The sequence below is a fragment of the Leopardus geoffroyi genome, chromosome A2 (genome assembly GCF_018350155.1).
Source record: "Leopardus geoffroyi isolate Oge1 chromosome A2, O.geoffroyi_Oge1_pat1.0, whole genome shotgun sequence".
NCBI classification, from domain to species: domain Eukaryota; kingdom Metazoa; phylum Chordata; class Mammalia; order Carnivora; family Felidae; genus Leopardus; species Leopardus geoffroyi.
This window is the reverse complement of record NC_059331.1, coordinates 29,590,401-29,605,557: the sequence shown is the minus strand read 5'-3', so window position 1 is coordinate 29,605,557 and position 15,157 is coordinate 29,590,401. Positions and strand designations below refer to the sequence as shown.

The 15,157-nt window shown below is 39.6% G+C and overlaps 1 protein-coding gene across 6 annotated transcripts in view; it reads right to left on the bottom strand.

Annotated features, from left to right (window-relative positions):
- PTPRG (protein tyrosine phosphatase receptor type G) overlaps window positions 1–15,157 on the bottom strand; it is a 719,983-nt gene that overhangs the window by 300,629 nt on the left and 404,197 nt on the right. For all 6 annotated transcript variants that reach the window (XM_045496941.1, XM_045496940.1, XM_045496944.1 and 3 more), the window contains one exon: window positions 4,976–5,155. In XM_045496941.1, coding sequence (XP_045352897.1) covers window positions 4,976–5,155 — 180 coding nt within the window. The remainder of the gene's footprint in view (window positions 1–4,975; window positions 5,156–15,157) is intronic.

Below are 15,157 nucleotides of genomic sequence, written 5' to 3'. Positions count from 1 at the left end.
TCTTTGATTCTCGGCTTCTTCCCTGGGCCTTTACCTGGGGTCTTGGGCTCTGCAGGTTTCAGGTCACCAAACAGGGGAAGGCCTTTCTCTTCTTCCCGTGAGCTCTTCTGGAACCAGAAGTGAATTTGGGAGACTTTCCTATGGCATGTTTTATATGTATGCTTTCTTTCCTGGAGTTTTGGTACCAGCAGAAGGATTTAATCTTCAGATGTTTCTGGTACTTTGTACTTATACTCTGCTGACCACTTTCTTCTCACACTCTGGATTCTCTTCCTTTTTGGGGTCCAGATCCCTTTGCTGGAATAGCACTAGCTGTAGGTCCACTTCCTCTTTAGTTAGGGCTGATGATATGTGTGTTTTCGAAAACTGATGTTATCTGGGGTACCTATCAGTACTATTCACAGTGGATACTGTCAATACTCGCCCTTAATTTAGACGCACGGCACCCTGCACAGTACGTATACTGTTTTTCAGTTTAATTTATAAGATTCATGCATGGGAGATAAAGCAACTGATCTTCATTTCTCCAAAATACTGGAAAATTTATGAATTCATCTGGCATTTTAACAACTACAGAATGAAAGAAGTTTCTAGGTTTGTGCTTATCAACAACAACAAAAAAAAGAAGACAAAGAAAAAAGAAAATCAATAACACAAGAAGATTTCTGCACCCCTGTTCTAAACCACCATAAACTGAAACTTAAGAGAACAGAGAAACAATTCCATGTTCTTGTTTAACATTGCCTAGACGTGGTTGTCACTTTTTAAAAACCAGCCCTATGGAATCATCTTAAGATTATTTGAAGTATGGCCAATCAAGGATGATGTCATGAATTTTACAGTAGTAAGTACAGTGTGAGAAGTAATGGGGATTTATTTCTGCTTCTCAGAAAGGCATGCTTCTTCTAGACTCTCTGAGACAGATGTGCTCATATTTGGATGGCTGCGCTCTAAATTCAGGCGCGCGCACTCATGGATCTACAACAAGTTGTTGATGACTCTAGGAAGTCAGCACAGTGACAGAGATTGATAATCAGCTTCTGGAAGACCAAGGTCATGAATCAACGTGCATTGAGTGAACCCCACACTCATCTAAAACCTGTCACTGGTGATACCAAGCTGAAAGCTGTCACTGAAACGTGTTATCTTCGCAGAAGGCTGTCAAACGTTGCGAGTCAAGTAGAAAACCGTATCAGAGAGCCCAGCAAATTGCCTTTGGCAGGTTTCCGGAATGTGGCGCCGAGGTGGCACTCCATGCCAACAGCTGATAACACCTAGTATGGCAACGCTCCCGTCCACCACATTCGGATGGTCGGAAGAGTTAATATTCCCATCATGGTTCTCCAAAGGTTACTCACGCTTGAAATACAAAGCAGGACCACTGATAGAGAAATTCTGAATTGTAACAAAAAATAGATATTGTCTACATTGGAGGCGAGAAATGGGGGTGAAAAAGCATGTGTACAGATAACATTACCAGTCCCACATGTTTCCTGCGCAGCTATGCAAATGGATGACTCAGGTGCAAGAGAGGGTAGCCTACCTACTCTAAGGCAAGAGGACCACCGATTACGAGAACATTATGAAAAAGAGCCCAAAGCCAGGAATCACTGTGCTGACAAGTGAGAAGCAATTTACGAACAAATTGCCAACCCCAAACCATCAGCCATGAATAATCTCAGACAAATGCTGATTTGGAGAAAGAAAATGAATTCTCCCCAAGTTGTACATACAGCCACTTAGGTTGAAAGAAAAGACAACTCTGGTTTCATTCTTACTGTGGGTCAAAAAGGGCTGACAGTGAAGTCATTTTAGCTTAGCACTAGGGCTCTGGCCAGCCAAGGCTCTTGCAAGGGATTAGTAAGAGTGGTTTGTAGTGATATCCTTGGTTACAAAGGGATCATTTCAAAAAGAAGGAAGAAAGAGAGAGAGAGAGAGAGAGTTTGTTTTAATCATTGAGAGTTATAAGAGTTCAAAAATAAGATATGAAAAATATATTTAGTACCAACAGAATCCCAGGTAGCATGAGGTAGAGATGTAATATAATAGCCCTGTGTTTATTTTTCAGATCAGGCAGTGGGGCACAGCAAAGCATTCTCTAATTCCATGGACAATCTAAAACTGATAATGGCACAATAGTGATTAAGAGGGAGATAGCTCCTTGCATTAGCAATGGCGAAAATAGAATGTTTCATATTCATAAATTTCAAATGACAAGTGAGGGTGATTGTGTTAAAATGAAGCAGGAGACTAGAGTTGCTGACTTGATATACAAAAAAGCGAGAAAGTGTTCCTCTGTGCTCTAATACAATAGGAAATATTAACACAGCAAAAACCCAAGGAAGGTAAGAACTTTATTTCCATTTGTGCATTCGGCACAGAGCTGCCCAAGAGAACTTTCTGCAGTGATAGCACACACTCTATCTGTGTTGCCTCATCATGGTAACTGCTGCCCATATGTGGCTACTAAGTATTTGAAATGTGGCTAGCACAATACTACCTGTGATCTTCAAATTCAAACTATGCTACAAAGCTATAGTAATCAAAACAGTATGAAACAGGCATACAAACAGACACATAGACCAATGAACAGAATCTAGAACCCAGAAATAAATCCACACATATACAATATACGATCAACTAATATTTGACATGAGAGCCAAGAACACTCAAAGGGAATGGATCTCTTCAATAAATGGTGCTGGGGAAACTAAAGGTTCATATGCAAAAGAATGAAGGTGGGCTCCTACCTTACATCACTCACAAAAAGTAACTTGAAATGAAATAAAGACATAAATCCAAGACCTGAAAAGATAAACTTTTGGGAAGAAAATATGAGGAGAAAGCTCCCAGACATTGGTCTTAGCAATCTAAGGGATGATTTTCTGGACATAACACCAAAAGCACAAACCACAAAACCAAAAATAAAGAAGTGACATTACATTGAACTAAAAAGCTTCTTTCTCCACGCAAAAGAAATAATTTAAAAATGAAAAGGCAATCCAATGAATATGAAAAAAAATCCGCAAACTACACATGTGATAAAGATTTCCATACCCCAGATACATAATGAACTCATGTAACTCATTAATAGCAAACAACAACTACAATAACAAAAAACAATAACCAAAACCCACTGAAAATAACCCAAAAAAACAAACAACTAAATAGCCCTGGTTAAAACTTGGCAAAAGACCATAAGCATTTTTCCAAAGATACACAAAGGGCCAAGAGGTATATGGAAAGGGCTGAGCATCGCTTATTATCAGGGAAATGCAAATCAAAACTACAATGAGATGTCACCTCACACTTGTTAGAATGCCTATTATCAAGACGACAAGAGATAAAAAGTATTGATGAGGATGCACAGAAAAGGGACCCCTTGTGCACTCTTGATGGGAATGTAAATTGGTGCAGCTGCTATAGAAAAGAATATGGCAGTTCCTCAAAATACTAAAAATACAACTACCCAATGACCCAGCAATTCTACTTGTGGGTATGTATCTAAAGGAAATGAAATCATTATCTTGAAAATATATATGTACCCCCGTGTTCATTGCAGCATTATTTACAATAGCCAAAACATGGAAACAACCTAAGTGTCCATCAGTAGAGGAATGATTAAATAAAATGTTACACACACACACACACACACACACACACACATGCATGTGCACACACAATGGAATACGATCCATAAAAAAGAATGAAATCCTGCCTTTTATGAGAATATGGATGGACCTCAAGGGCACTATACTCAGTCAAGTAAGTCAGAGGAAGACAAATACTGTATGTTCTCACTTATATATGGAATCTAAAAAAGCTGAACTTAGAGAAACAGTAGAATGGTGGTTGCCCGGGGCTGAAGATGTGGTAAATGGGAAGATGTGGTCAAAGGGTATAAACTTCCACTTTAAGAGAAGTAAGTCCTGGGGATGTATATCATGGTGACTAAGGTCAACAGTACTATATTGTGTATTTCACAGTTTCTAAGAAAGTATGTCTTAAATATTCTCACTGGAAAGAAGGAAGGAAGGAAGGAAGGAAGGAAGGAAGGAAGGAAGGAAGGAAGGAAGGAAGGAAGAAGGAAAGGAGGAAAGGGAGAAGGAGGGAAGGAGAGAAGGAAAGAAAAAAGGAAGGAAGGGAGGGAGGGAAGAAGGGTGGGAGAAAGGAAGGAGGGAGGGAGGGAAGGAAACAAGGAACAATGTGAGGTGATAGGAATATTAATGAACCTAATTACAGTAATCACCTGGCAATATATGCATGTATCAAATCATCACATTGTATATATTAAACTTATAGAACGTAATAAGCCAATTACTTCTCAATAAAGCTGGAAAAATAAAAGTAAAAAAATAAATAAAATAAAAAATAAGTCAAAAAATAAACAATAAATACAATAAATAAAAGTCAAAAATAAATAAAATTCTCCCCACAAAAAAACCCCACAAAGATCTGAATATGTATCCTCTGCTTTCAAACACTGAATATGGACAACCTAATGAACTCGGGGGGAAAAAAAAAAAAGATATGTGGCTATTACAACAGAGGGAGTGAGCTTTAATCTTATTTGTTTTTAATTAATTAATAGTTAAATTTAAAAAGCCACATGTGGCTAGTGGCCATCATCACGGATAGAGATTTCTGAAAGTCCATTCTATACACTTTACAAATGTTGATTCACTTAATCCTTATGACTTTATGAGGTTGACAGTATTTTACTATGTATCTTTATTATACTTCTAAAATCTGAGGCACAGAGAGTGGTTAAGTAATTTGCCCAAAATCACACAGCTAGTAGAGCAAGTGGCTGGTTCTCACACCAAGAGCTGATCCCAAAGCTCTCATTCAGCTCTATGTCCCCTATAGCAACATGCACTACCTAAGGAGCAAGTCATAGGTAAGGTAAATACTAGAGACATCTAAAAATATTTCACAGTATTTTGTGGACTAGTAAAAAAAAGACAGATTCTACCTGTTTTCCCTGTGTTTTTCATCCAGGTTTTGTTTGAAGACTCATTGTCAAAGCCATCAAGTTGTAGCTCCTGGTACTCTTCGCCAACCTGTGCATGCTGGTCTAAAATGTCTATGGGAGACTGATGACGGCCCCTGCAGCTAACGCTTGATGTGACCCAGTGCTCAGGACCATAGGCACCTGTTAAAAGAAAACGATACTTCAATCCTCATGGTTCAAGGATCAAGGATGGAATGAACAGGAAGTAGGAAGCTAAGCATGATGTCTCTGAAGGTATATTTTCCCCCATGCGCCCACTCCAAAGATGTCAGTCCAGTGGAAACTATGGATCCAAGCCACTTGCTTGATGGGGTGAGAAGATTTAAGAAAGGATATGTCCCTTAATACAGTTTTGTTTTGTTTGATTTGTAATCAAACATTTGCTAACTTTCTCTGAAATCAGATTAAGGAAGTTGAGCAGACGGGCTGTCAGAGTCGTTCACAGTTTTAAGAAAATTTAAATAAGTTTCCCAAAATAAGCAAAGCATTGATTCACAAGAAAACACCTTAGTCAGTTTAGCATATTTTGCTATCACCAACAGTGTAACAAACACAACTTTCTTCTTAGCTCCCAGGAGTTTGTGAACTGGAAAAGGGAAAAATCAAAAATCAAAAGCAGTATAACACGGGATGAGACTCACTACAAAGAGGCAATGAGGCAGGGTTTTTAGGTTAATTGTGAAAGATTTTTTGGTTTGGCCTGATGTAAACTTACATATTCAGGTACTCCCTCTCCTTCCGAATCCCTCTCTGGCCTAGGAGATGGGTGTATAAAGGTGCCTTCAGACTGAATGCAGCACTCATATAAAGACAGGCTTCTTGGGGATACACGCAGCAGGAATAAAATGGAATGCAACTATAATGCCGAATCCTACTGGGTATCAATCAGGCACAGGCAGAGAAAACATACTGCACCTGCCTCTCTGCTATACTTGGACATGAAATGATCTGGGGGGGCGGTGATATCTATTAAATTGATATCGGGGCGCCTGGGTGGCTCAGTCGGTTAAGCATCCGACTTCAGCTCAGGTCACGATCTTGTGGTCCGCGAGTTCGAGCCCCGCGTCGGGCTCTGGGCTGATGGCTCAGAGCCTGGAGCCTGCTTCCAATTCTGTGTCTCCCTCTCCCTTTGCCCCTCCCCCATTTATGCTGTGTCTCTCTCTGTCTCAAAAATAAATAAACATTAAAAAAAATTAAAAAAAATTGATATCAAACAATTAAACCGATATCTGAGACTGTTCTGTTCCCGGCCTTTGCCCTTCTAGACATGATAAAGCAGGAGTGGCCTGTTGAATGGACACGTCTTTTGCTAGAAACATGAAGATACATCTGTTCTTGAGAATCAGATATAAAATAAGTCTAAGTCTTATAATTTTTAGGTTTCCCAATCAGTAGAGTATAATGTGTATACATACATACATACATACATACATACATGGATTCCAACCTAGGTTTTATAGCTTCAAATTTCTTCACGTATCAGATAGAAGAGGACAAACAGCCAAAGTGATTTTAAGAGACCAATCCACCCATGAACCAGTATTTTCACACCTCATTCTATACCTAGCTTTGTGTGATGGAGGAACAGAGACACCATAAGTCTCTCTACTACTGAATAAAAGCCTACCCATTTGTCCCCAACCCACTGCCAGCCACCACGGGCCACGAATGTCCCCATCTCCCTATTTCTATACAGCTTACAGCTAATATAAACAATGGTACCATGAAAAAAGAGACAAAGAAAATCTTTTCACTCATGGTCATGAAAGCTTCATGGCTGCAAAAGCAACTGAGGTGACTCCCTAAAAATGATCCCTATTCTTGCTGTCTGGCAAGTAACTTGGCTTCTTCCTATGCCTGGGTCATTTTCCCGAATTCTCATCCCAAACAGTAAGATAAAAGAGACTATCAGGAAGAACATGCTCACCGCTTGGCAAAGGTTTAGCCACCTCAGGGCACTTTTCAAAATCATTTACAAGTGTCATAAGGCTTTCTAGAAAAAGGTAACATCACCATTGTCTTTACTGTTGGACTTCTACTAACGAAAGACACATCAAGGGCTTTTCGCTCCCGTTGTTTCACCTCTTGGTCAAATTCCCTAAGACTATGATGAGTCATAAAGGAACAGAGTGTGCATTTGCATATATTCTAGCCAAACTTCACTTTCATCTTGCAGCACTACATTTGAAGGAAAAAAGGAGGGGAAAGGGGACATAAGGAATGGCTCCAATTTTCCGATCCATTCTTTAAATATTCTTATAGGCGAATAAAGTGATTGTTGATGTGTCTCATGAGCCTATATGTCCAAATTATGGAAACTAATGTTGTAATATCGTACATATGTGTGTGCGTGCAATGCCTTTTAGGATCTCACTAGTACAATAAAATTATACTCGGTGGGAAAAACGTGCACAGTAAAATAACTCCAAACATGTACGACTCCGAAGAAGTGAGAATGCAAGCCATCATTTGTAAATACAGACACCTGATCATTACCCTACTAATAAAGAAAAGTACTCTGCGACCTCTTAAAAGTACTTGCCATTCATGTTAGTTCTCAAAACCTTCCAGACATGGGTGAAATATAATTTAGCACTCTATGAAAATATAATCAGGGTTTGTACCAGTGGGATCCATTTATTCACTGGTAACAATCTGAAGATTTAAGCCAACGACATGCTTGCTTTCACACTTCCACCCAATGTACATTCAAGTGCAAGTTTAATTGAAACTGATCTTCCACTTCGGATTTTAAATTAATTTTTCTTTGGAGTGCTTCATGCTCCAGACACCCTTGCCTTACAAAAACCCCTATGTCATTAGTGGAGGAAACAGAACACTTTTCCAAGCTCGGAGGTATTGATTACCTATTCTCACACTGAAGCACCATTACCATTCCACACTGGATAAACCTCTTCAGTGTTGAGACACTTTATAAAGGACTGAGAATTATATCATTAATCATTTGCAGCTGTACAATCTCACAGGAGTGAATGCTTTGTTTTTCAGAACTTGGGATAAACGCTGTTGAGTAAAAAACATGACTCTAAATAAAGACTGTGGTTAACTTCAAACCTAGTTTTGGAGGCAAAAATCATCAGCAAGAAGCCTTCCGCCCTCAGGGATGACATTACTCATCGAAAACAAGAAGGAAAAGTCATTTGCGCTTCAGTTTCCCCCTACTGACTCTTTCTTAGAATGAGCAGTTGGCAATTAGATCCACTTTCAACAGCTCACCAACTCTGACATGACAAACTAATGTACGAGGATACCTTCCTAAAAGGGGCAGGGTAGAGCACAGGGGTAGAAACCACAGGGCAGTTAGGCTGCCAAAAGAAACCCGCCATTCACCTGTTAAGAGTCTTGTAGGAATGAGTTATTTTTTAAAAATGTTTAGTTATGTTTGAGAGAGACAAAGAAAGCATGAGCAGAGGAGGGACAGAGAGAGTGCGAGAGAGAATCCCAAGCAGGCTCCACATTCAGTGCAGAGCCCAACGTGGGACTCAATCTCATAACCGTGAGATTTTTGACTTGAGCTGAAATCGAGAGTTGGACTCTCAACCGGCTGAACCACCCAGTTGCTCTTGGAGGAATCACACCTTAATGGAGACACACTGCCAACATATTTGCAGCAAGAGGATCAAAGAGTGGCTGTGGAATCCCACTCAACTTGTGATGAAAAATATTTTCTTTTTAATGAATTCAGTGGATGCATTTGAAATTCCTGGCTCAAGGTTTGATGTCAGTGTAAAGGTACCCCTGGCAGGGAGGCTTCCACGAGGCACGTACAGGGTTGTGTGTTATCCTGGCAGTGGGCTCCTGTTTTCCCTGGAACATCCTATCACAAATATAATTTGTTGTTTATTTCTTGGTGTCTGTCTTCTCCATTAGTTTATTACTCTCCGGGAATAGGTTCCTTCCTGTCTTGTGTTGTTTTATTCCTATGCTTAGCACAGGGTCCTACCTACAGCGGATTGCTAATACATATTTTTTTATGAATTAGAAGATGATTTTAACGAGTTGCATACTTCTGTCTGTCTTCCAATGACACTGTGGTGCTATTTTGGTTTTCATTTTATACTTCTATCTGCTGACCTTATTAAGTCTCCCTGACTCAAGAGTCAGGATATCAACCTCAGAGATAAATACTCCTTCCTTTCATCACTTATATGTTAAATTAGCCTGAACGGGGATGAGATAAAATAAGCTGCAGGTATGTGATGTGCATGATGGAATCCGTGTGCAAATTTAACAAGCCCACTAAATGCAATTACAGTTTTTTAAAGAAAGGAATGTGACAGAACTTTGCTTTCAACGCCTTTATTGAAGCATGATTATTTTCAAGGCTCTCTTCTTTTTTCTATGCCTTAACAGTGTTCTCTAATCAAAGAAGGCCAACTAAGGCAGAAAAATAGTCTTGTTTCATCAACTTATCACTGTAGACATTTAAATATTGAACTGACATCTGCTCAGTATCAGGCGCAGTGCTAAGAAATGGGGGCCAGCAAACGGAGCTGCCAGTTGCCCTGGGGGTCTCCAGGACAACTTAAGAGGAAGGTGATTCAATTTTCTCATCCACACAATGGGAAATATTAGTGGTATCCACAATAAAGGGTAGTTTTGAGGATTATATGAGATAATCAGTGGATAAAAACCCAGTAAATGGTGGCTGCTATTTTGCCATTGCTATTGTGTTATAAAAACATGTAGCAAGCCCTCAAGAACTTGACTATCTAATGGAGGAAACAAATGTGTAGTCCAACCAAGAGCTAAGGCAGGAGGATGAAGGCGTTTTATGATATACAGAGCGAGAGGAGGGGCCCTCACCTCCCCAGGGGCAGGACTTTGAAGTTGACAGTTTAGGGGAGTCACTCTTTGAAATGCTAAGAAGTCTACTAGGCCCTGGTTCTTCCCATTTGTAGAGCACAAGAGTCAAAAGTACAGTTGATCCTCCCAGACTTGGAGTTTAATCCCAGCACCAGCTGGATTTAGTGCCTAGCTTTCAAAGAACAGGAAAGGAAAAGAGAAAAATAACAACTTCCCCATGGAGAAGCCTGGTAATCCCACCTTAACCAAGAGGTGAAGGTTATGGTCACCTGGAATACCACGGACTATCATGCACATCTTGACAGATGTGATAAGAAGGGAGCATCACCTCTGTGGGATTCTTTCTAAAATTCCATAACCTCTGTCTGGTCGTGAGAAAAACATCAAACGAATCCAAACTGAGGAACATTCTATGAAATACTTGGCCGATACTCCTCAAAAGTGTCAAGGTCATGAAAACCCAGGAAAACCTGAAAATCTGTCACAGATCAAAGACCAAGGCGTGGCGACCAAAAAAAATGCATTGTGGGATTCTGGATTAGGAAGTGAGACAAAATATAAAAATGAGTGTGAAAAGTCATGAGCTCCGAATAAAGTTTAGCGAGTTAACAGTAACACACCAGCGGTGGTTTCCTGACTGTTCTTTGTCTATAGGGTCATTCTGTGGTTACTCTGAAAATAAGATGAAGAAATATAAATGAAACAACTCAGAAGCCAAATAAAATCTAAGTGTTGTTAACATCCAAATTTTATTGGATTTACTGTTACGTATCTGGGGGTAGGTCTATGGCCCAACAGATAAAGGAGATGGGCATTGATTTATAGATAATACTGGGATTGTTGTCATAACCTCTTTGCATGAAAGGAATTTCCACTGAGCAAAACCAAAGGAAGAGAGAGGCTGGCTTGAAGAAAACACAGCAAACGTGTGGGTGATATTTCATTATTTAAGCTTATATAAAAACGTTACAAAGTTGGAGAAATTCACCTTTAAAAACTATAGTTAAGGAAGAACATTATTACTTAATTTACAGCTCATTTGTGCATTAAAAAAACCTGCTTTTACCTCCCTGGTGTACCATTAACAAGCCACTGTATTTTTCTCATTTTGAGATGCTACAATTCAGTAGACATCAGGAAGACATATTTCTACGGTAAGGCGAATAAATCACACAATTGGAGTTTAATTCCGACTGGCCTGTTTAAGGTAGATAGAATTCCCCATGTGAAAATGATGGCAAATACTGTAAATCTGGGCTCCTCTCTGAGACCCCACTTCATAGTGTTTTTTTAAGGCAGATTAACTCACAGAACCTGGTCGACATGCATAAATTTTGGAACAAAACTAAGCTATTGCGTTCAAAGAAAATACAAATCCCAGAGAAACATCTCAATTTTGCCCCCCACGTCCAGCAATATTATTTGCAAAGTCCAATGGGAACCAATATAAATGTTTAGCAATAAGACTTTTCAGCAATTTAAGTAAACTATCTCATTTAATTATTGTTCATTATTAACACCTGACTTGAGAAACAAAGAAAAGTACTATTTTTAGAGCATATAAATCATACTTTTGTTTAAAAGCAAGGAATTTCAAATACCTAGGATTTGTGTTCCAAACGATGATTTCTTTAAATACCTAAGAGATTCTTTGCAGAAAATAAGCATACACCTTGAATTTATTTTACCATAATACATCCAAATAACGGTTTCTGTTCACTAATGAAAAGCCATTAAAAATAATGAATTCTGTCTAAATCTAATTAAAAACAAAACTAATATACATGTTATGTGCTGTTGCTAGTCAAATATGCTTACTAATGCCTCCCTCAAGGAACTTATATTAAAAGTATGACCTGAATCCAGGGTTATTACCCTGCATCTTGTGGTCTACTTTTAACCAACAGCAACAACCCAAAAATATTAGTATTCATTTTTTTACCTAATATTATAATTAATGCTTTTTCTACCAAATCTAAAACACATCTTAAAACTATTCCATTTTTTAATTAAAAAGCTCTATGGGATGCAGCTTACGATTCTTTTGCATTCTCCACTACCAGTAACTTAATTACCTTTCTGTGCATTTATTGCTGGACATATGAAAAAAAGAAAAAGGAAGCGCTAAAAAGCATTCATATTGCTGATCCCCAGTGTTTTCCTTTTATTCATGTGTAATTATGAAGTTGTTCAACATTGTTCAAAGGAGTTTTCTAATTTTTAAGCCAGTTAAGAAAATGGAAATTTTCCTTCCGATTGACTAAAAGAGTTGGGCAAATTTTTTGTTTTCAAATTTTGGGTATAAAAACTTCATCCCCCTATTTCACATCAATGGTGTGCTTTTAAGGTAATTATCAATAACTAACCATAATACCAGATACAGTATCAGACAATAACACCAGACGTGGCAACTACATTATTCATTCTTTAGTACCAACTATTATTCATTTTATTTTGCAGGATCTCTGTCTTAGGACTGGATGTTAAAACTAATATTAGGTAAAATGTGAAAGAGCACAAGTATTTAAAATGAAGCTCCCAGGGGCGCCTGGGTGGCGCAGTCGGTTAAGCGTCCGGCTTCAGCCAGGTCACGATCTCGCGGTCCGTGAGTTCGAGCCCCGCGTCAGGCTCTGGGCTGATGGCTCAGAGCCTGGAGCCTGTTTCTGATTCTGTGTCTCCCTCTCTCTCTGCCCCTCCCCCATTCATGCTCTGTCTCTCTCTGTCCCAAAAATAAAATAAAACGTTGAAAAAAAAAAATTTTTAAATGAAGCTCCCAGATTCTAAACTTGATGCTGAAGATCTCTCTGGAGCCTACTATATTGTCCTTAAAAAAGAGGGTATTGCATAAAATGACAATGCCGGTGGTGACTACCCAGGAGTTAAGAGGATTGGGTGATTAATTAGTGATGTCTGCATGGGTACGTGGGATGACAGGAATAATGCATGCACTATGAGCACGATGCAATTCACAGACTAGGGAATTCTGAAGGTCCTTCAAAGACAAAGTCTATGATGATGCCTGTTTAGAAGTATCTGAGACTAAAAAATTGTATCTTTCAGGAGGAATCTACCCTCATCCAAACATGCAGTCAAAATTCCTACTAATAATGAAATAGTTGATTCACTCAAAATCTAGCAAGTAATGTTTAATTTTTTTAATCTTTATTTATTTTTGAGAGACAGAGTGTGAGCAGGGGAGGGGCAGAGAGAAAGAGGGAGACACCGAGTCTGAGGCAGGCTCCAGGCTCCACGGGGATCAAGCTCACAAACTGTGAGATCATGACCTGAGCCAAAGTCAGACGTTTAACTGACTGAGCCAACCAGGCGACCGGAACAAATAATGTTTAAAGTTGGGCCAAATTTATTTATTTACTTGTTTATTTGTTTGTTTGTTTCTGAGACAGAGCACAAGTGGGGGAGAGGGGCAGAGAAAGAGAGAGAGAATCTTAAGCAGGCTCTGTGTCCAACGTGGAGCCCAACAAGGGGCTCGATCTCACAACCCTGGGATCATGACGGAGCTGAAATCAAGAGTTGAATGCTTAACCAACTGAGCCACCCAGGCACCCCACAGGCAAATTTTAATTTTGCTTTTTATAGATACAACAAGGAATTGATTACAAAGAACATCTGAGATATTAACAAAAAAGTCACAATTCTTACTGCCCAATGCCAAACATCTCAAGTGTTTATAAGCTACAGGTAAGTCTGCTCCAGACCCAAAGCTTTCAACCTTCCAGGGAAGCACTCAGTACACTTCACACGACAACAATCTTATCTTCGGGAATTCTGACTGCCTCCACAAAACTTAACATAAACAATCATCCAAGGATTAAAATGGTCACATGGCATAGTGGAAAAAGCACGGGGCAAGGAGACTTGACATTTGAATTCTAGATCAAACATGGCCAAGAAGCTTTAACTCACATGTTAGCCTCAAATGACTCTACGATTATTTATCAGTAAAGTCCAGAACAATTAGCAATGCATGTCAAGCACACCAGAGAGGCAGGTGGTGACAGTCCTGCCACAATATTGCTCTTTTCACTCCATTCTCAACTCTGCAAGATAGACATGGATGTGGCAGTGGTCAAGCCTTAAAATGATTCAACTTCCTTACACATGAAATATTGGATCGTCTCTAAAACTTGTAAGAATTCTTTTCTTTTTTAGTGTTATTTATTCATTTTTATTTTAGAGAGAGAGAGAGAGAGTGCAAGCAGGGGAGAGGGGCAGAGGAGAGAGGAAGTTTTAGGCAGGCTCCACACTCAGTGTGGAGCCCAACGCAGGGCTCAATCCCACAACCCTGGAATCATAACCTGAACCAAAATCAAGAGTCAGAGGCTCAACCAACTGAGCTACCCAGGCACCCCAAAACATGTAAGAGTCCTAAATTCACAAGAACAGTTCTTTTCACAGTGAGGAAGAATGAACTAGGTATATAAAATATTTGTTAATATCCTACCAACATTCACCCTCGCTGAATACATTCCTACAAGAAACCACAGAGATGTGATGAGCATTAAGTAAATTCTTACTGATAAAGCATGTCCAACAGTACTTGGCACATACTAAGGCTCAATAAACATGATTATTTATACTTTCTTCTGGAAACTACTTTCAAACCCTAAATTCTGGATGGTCTGACCCGGCTTCTGGCTCTGGAAATAATGTCTGATTGGTATTTGGCAATCAGCTTAATTTCATCCTCCTTGACATGTAATTGGCTTGGGAAGGGGTGTTAACCCAGGACTAAGCCAATTAGCACATGGAATTTCCCTGGTCAGAGGGAATGTTTTAGGTTGGTGTAATTCAATATGGGGCTCTGAGGGAAGATCTACCCTCCTCCCAGAATATGAATGAACAAGAGGAAGAAAGTGGACTGAACTGCAATGAAAGGGAAATCAACCAGAGGCTAAAGCTGGTAAGTAAAAAGGCAGAAGGAAAGAGGAAGGGAGGGAGGGAGGGAGGGAGGAAAGGAGGGAGGAAGGGAGGGAGGGAGGGAGGAAAGGAGGAAAGAAGGAAGGAAAGAAGGAAAGAAGGAAAGAAGGAAAGGAGGGAAGAAGGAAAGGAGGGAAGGAAGGAAGGAGGAAGAGAGGAAACCTGATCAAACATTCCTGAAATTTAACTTTCATCTCTACGCTTTTCCATTTTAAATGTCTTTGTAGTTAAAACAGCTTGAGTATGCCTTCTGCTCTTGGTGACTAAAAAATACATGATATAGGGGCTTCTGGGTGGCTCAGTCAGTTGAGCATCTGACTCTTGGTTTTGGCTCAGGTCATGATCTCACAGTTTGTGAGTTCGAGCCCCGCCATCAGG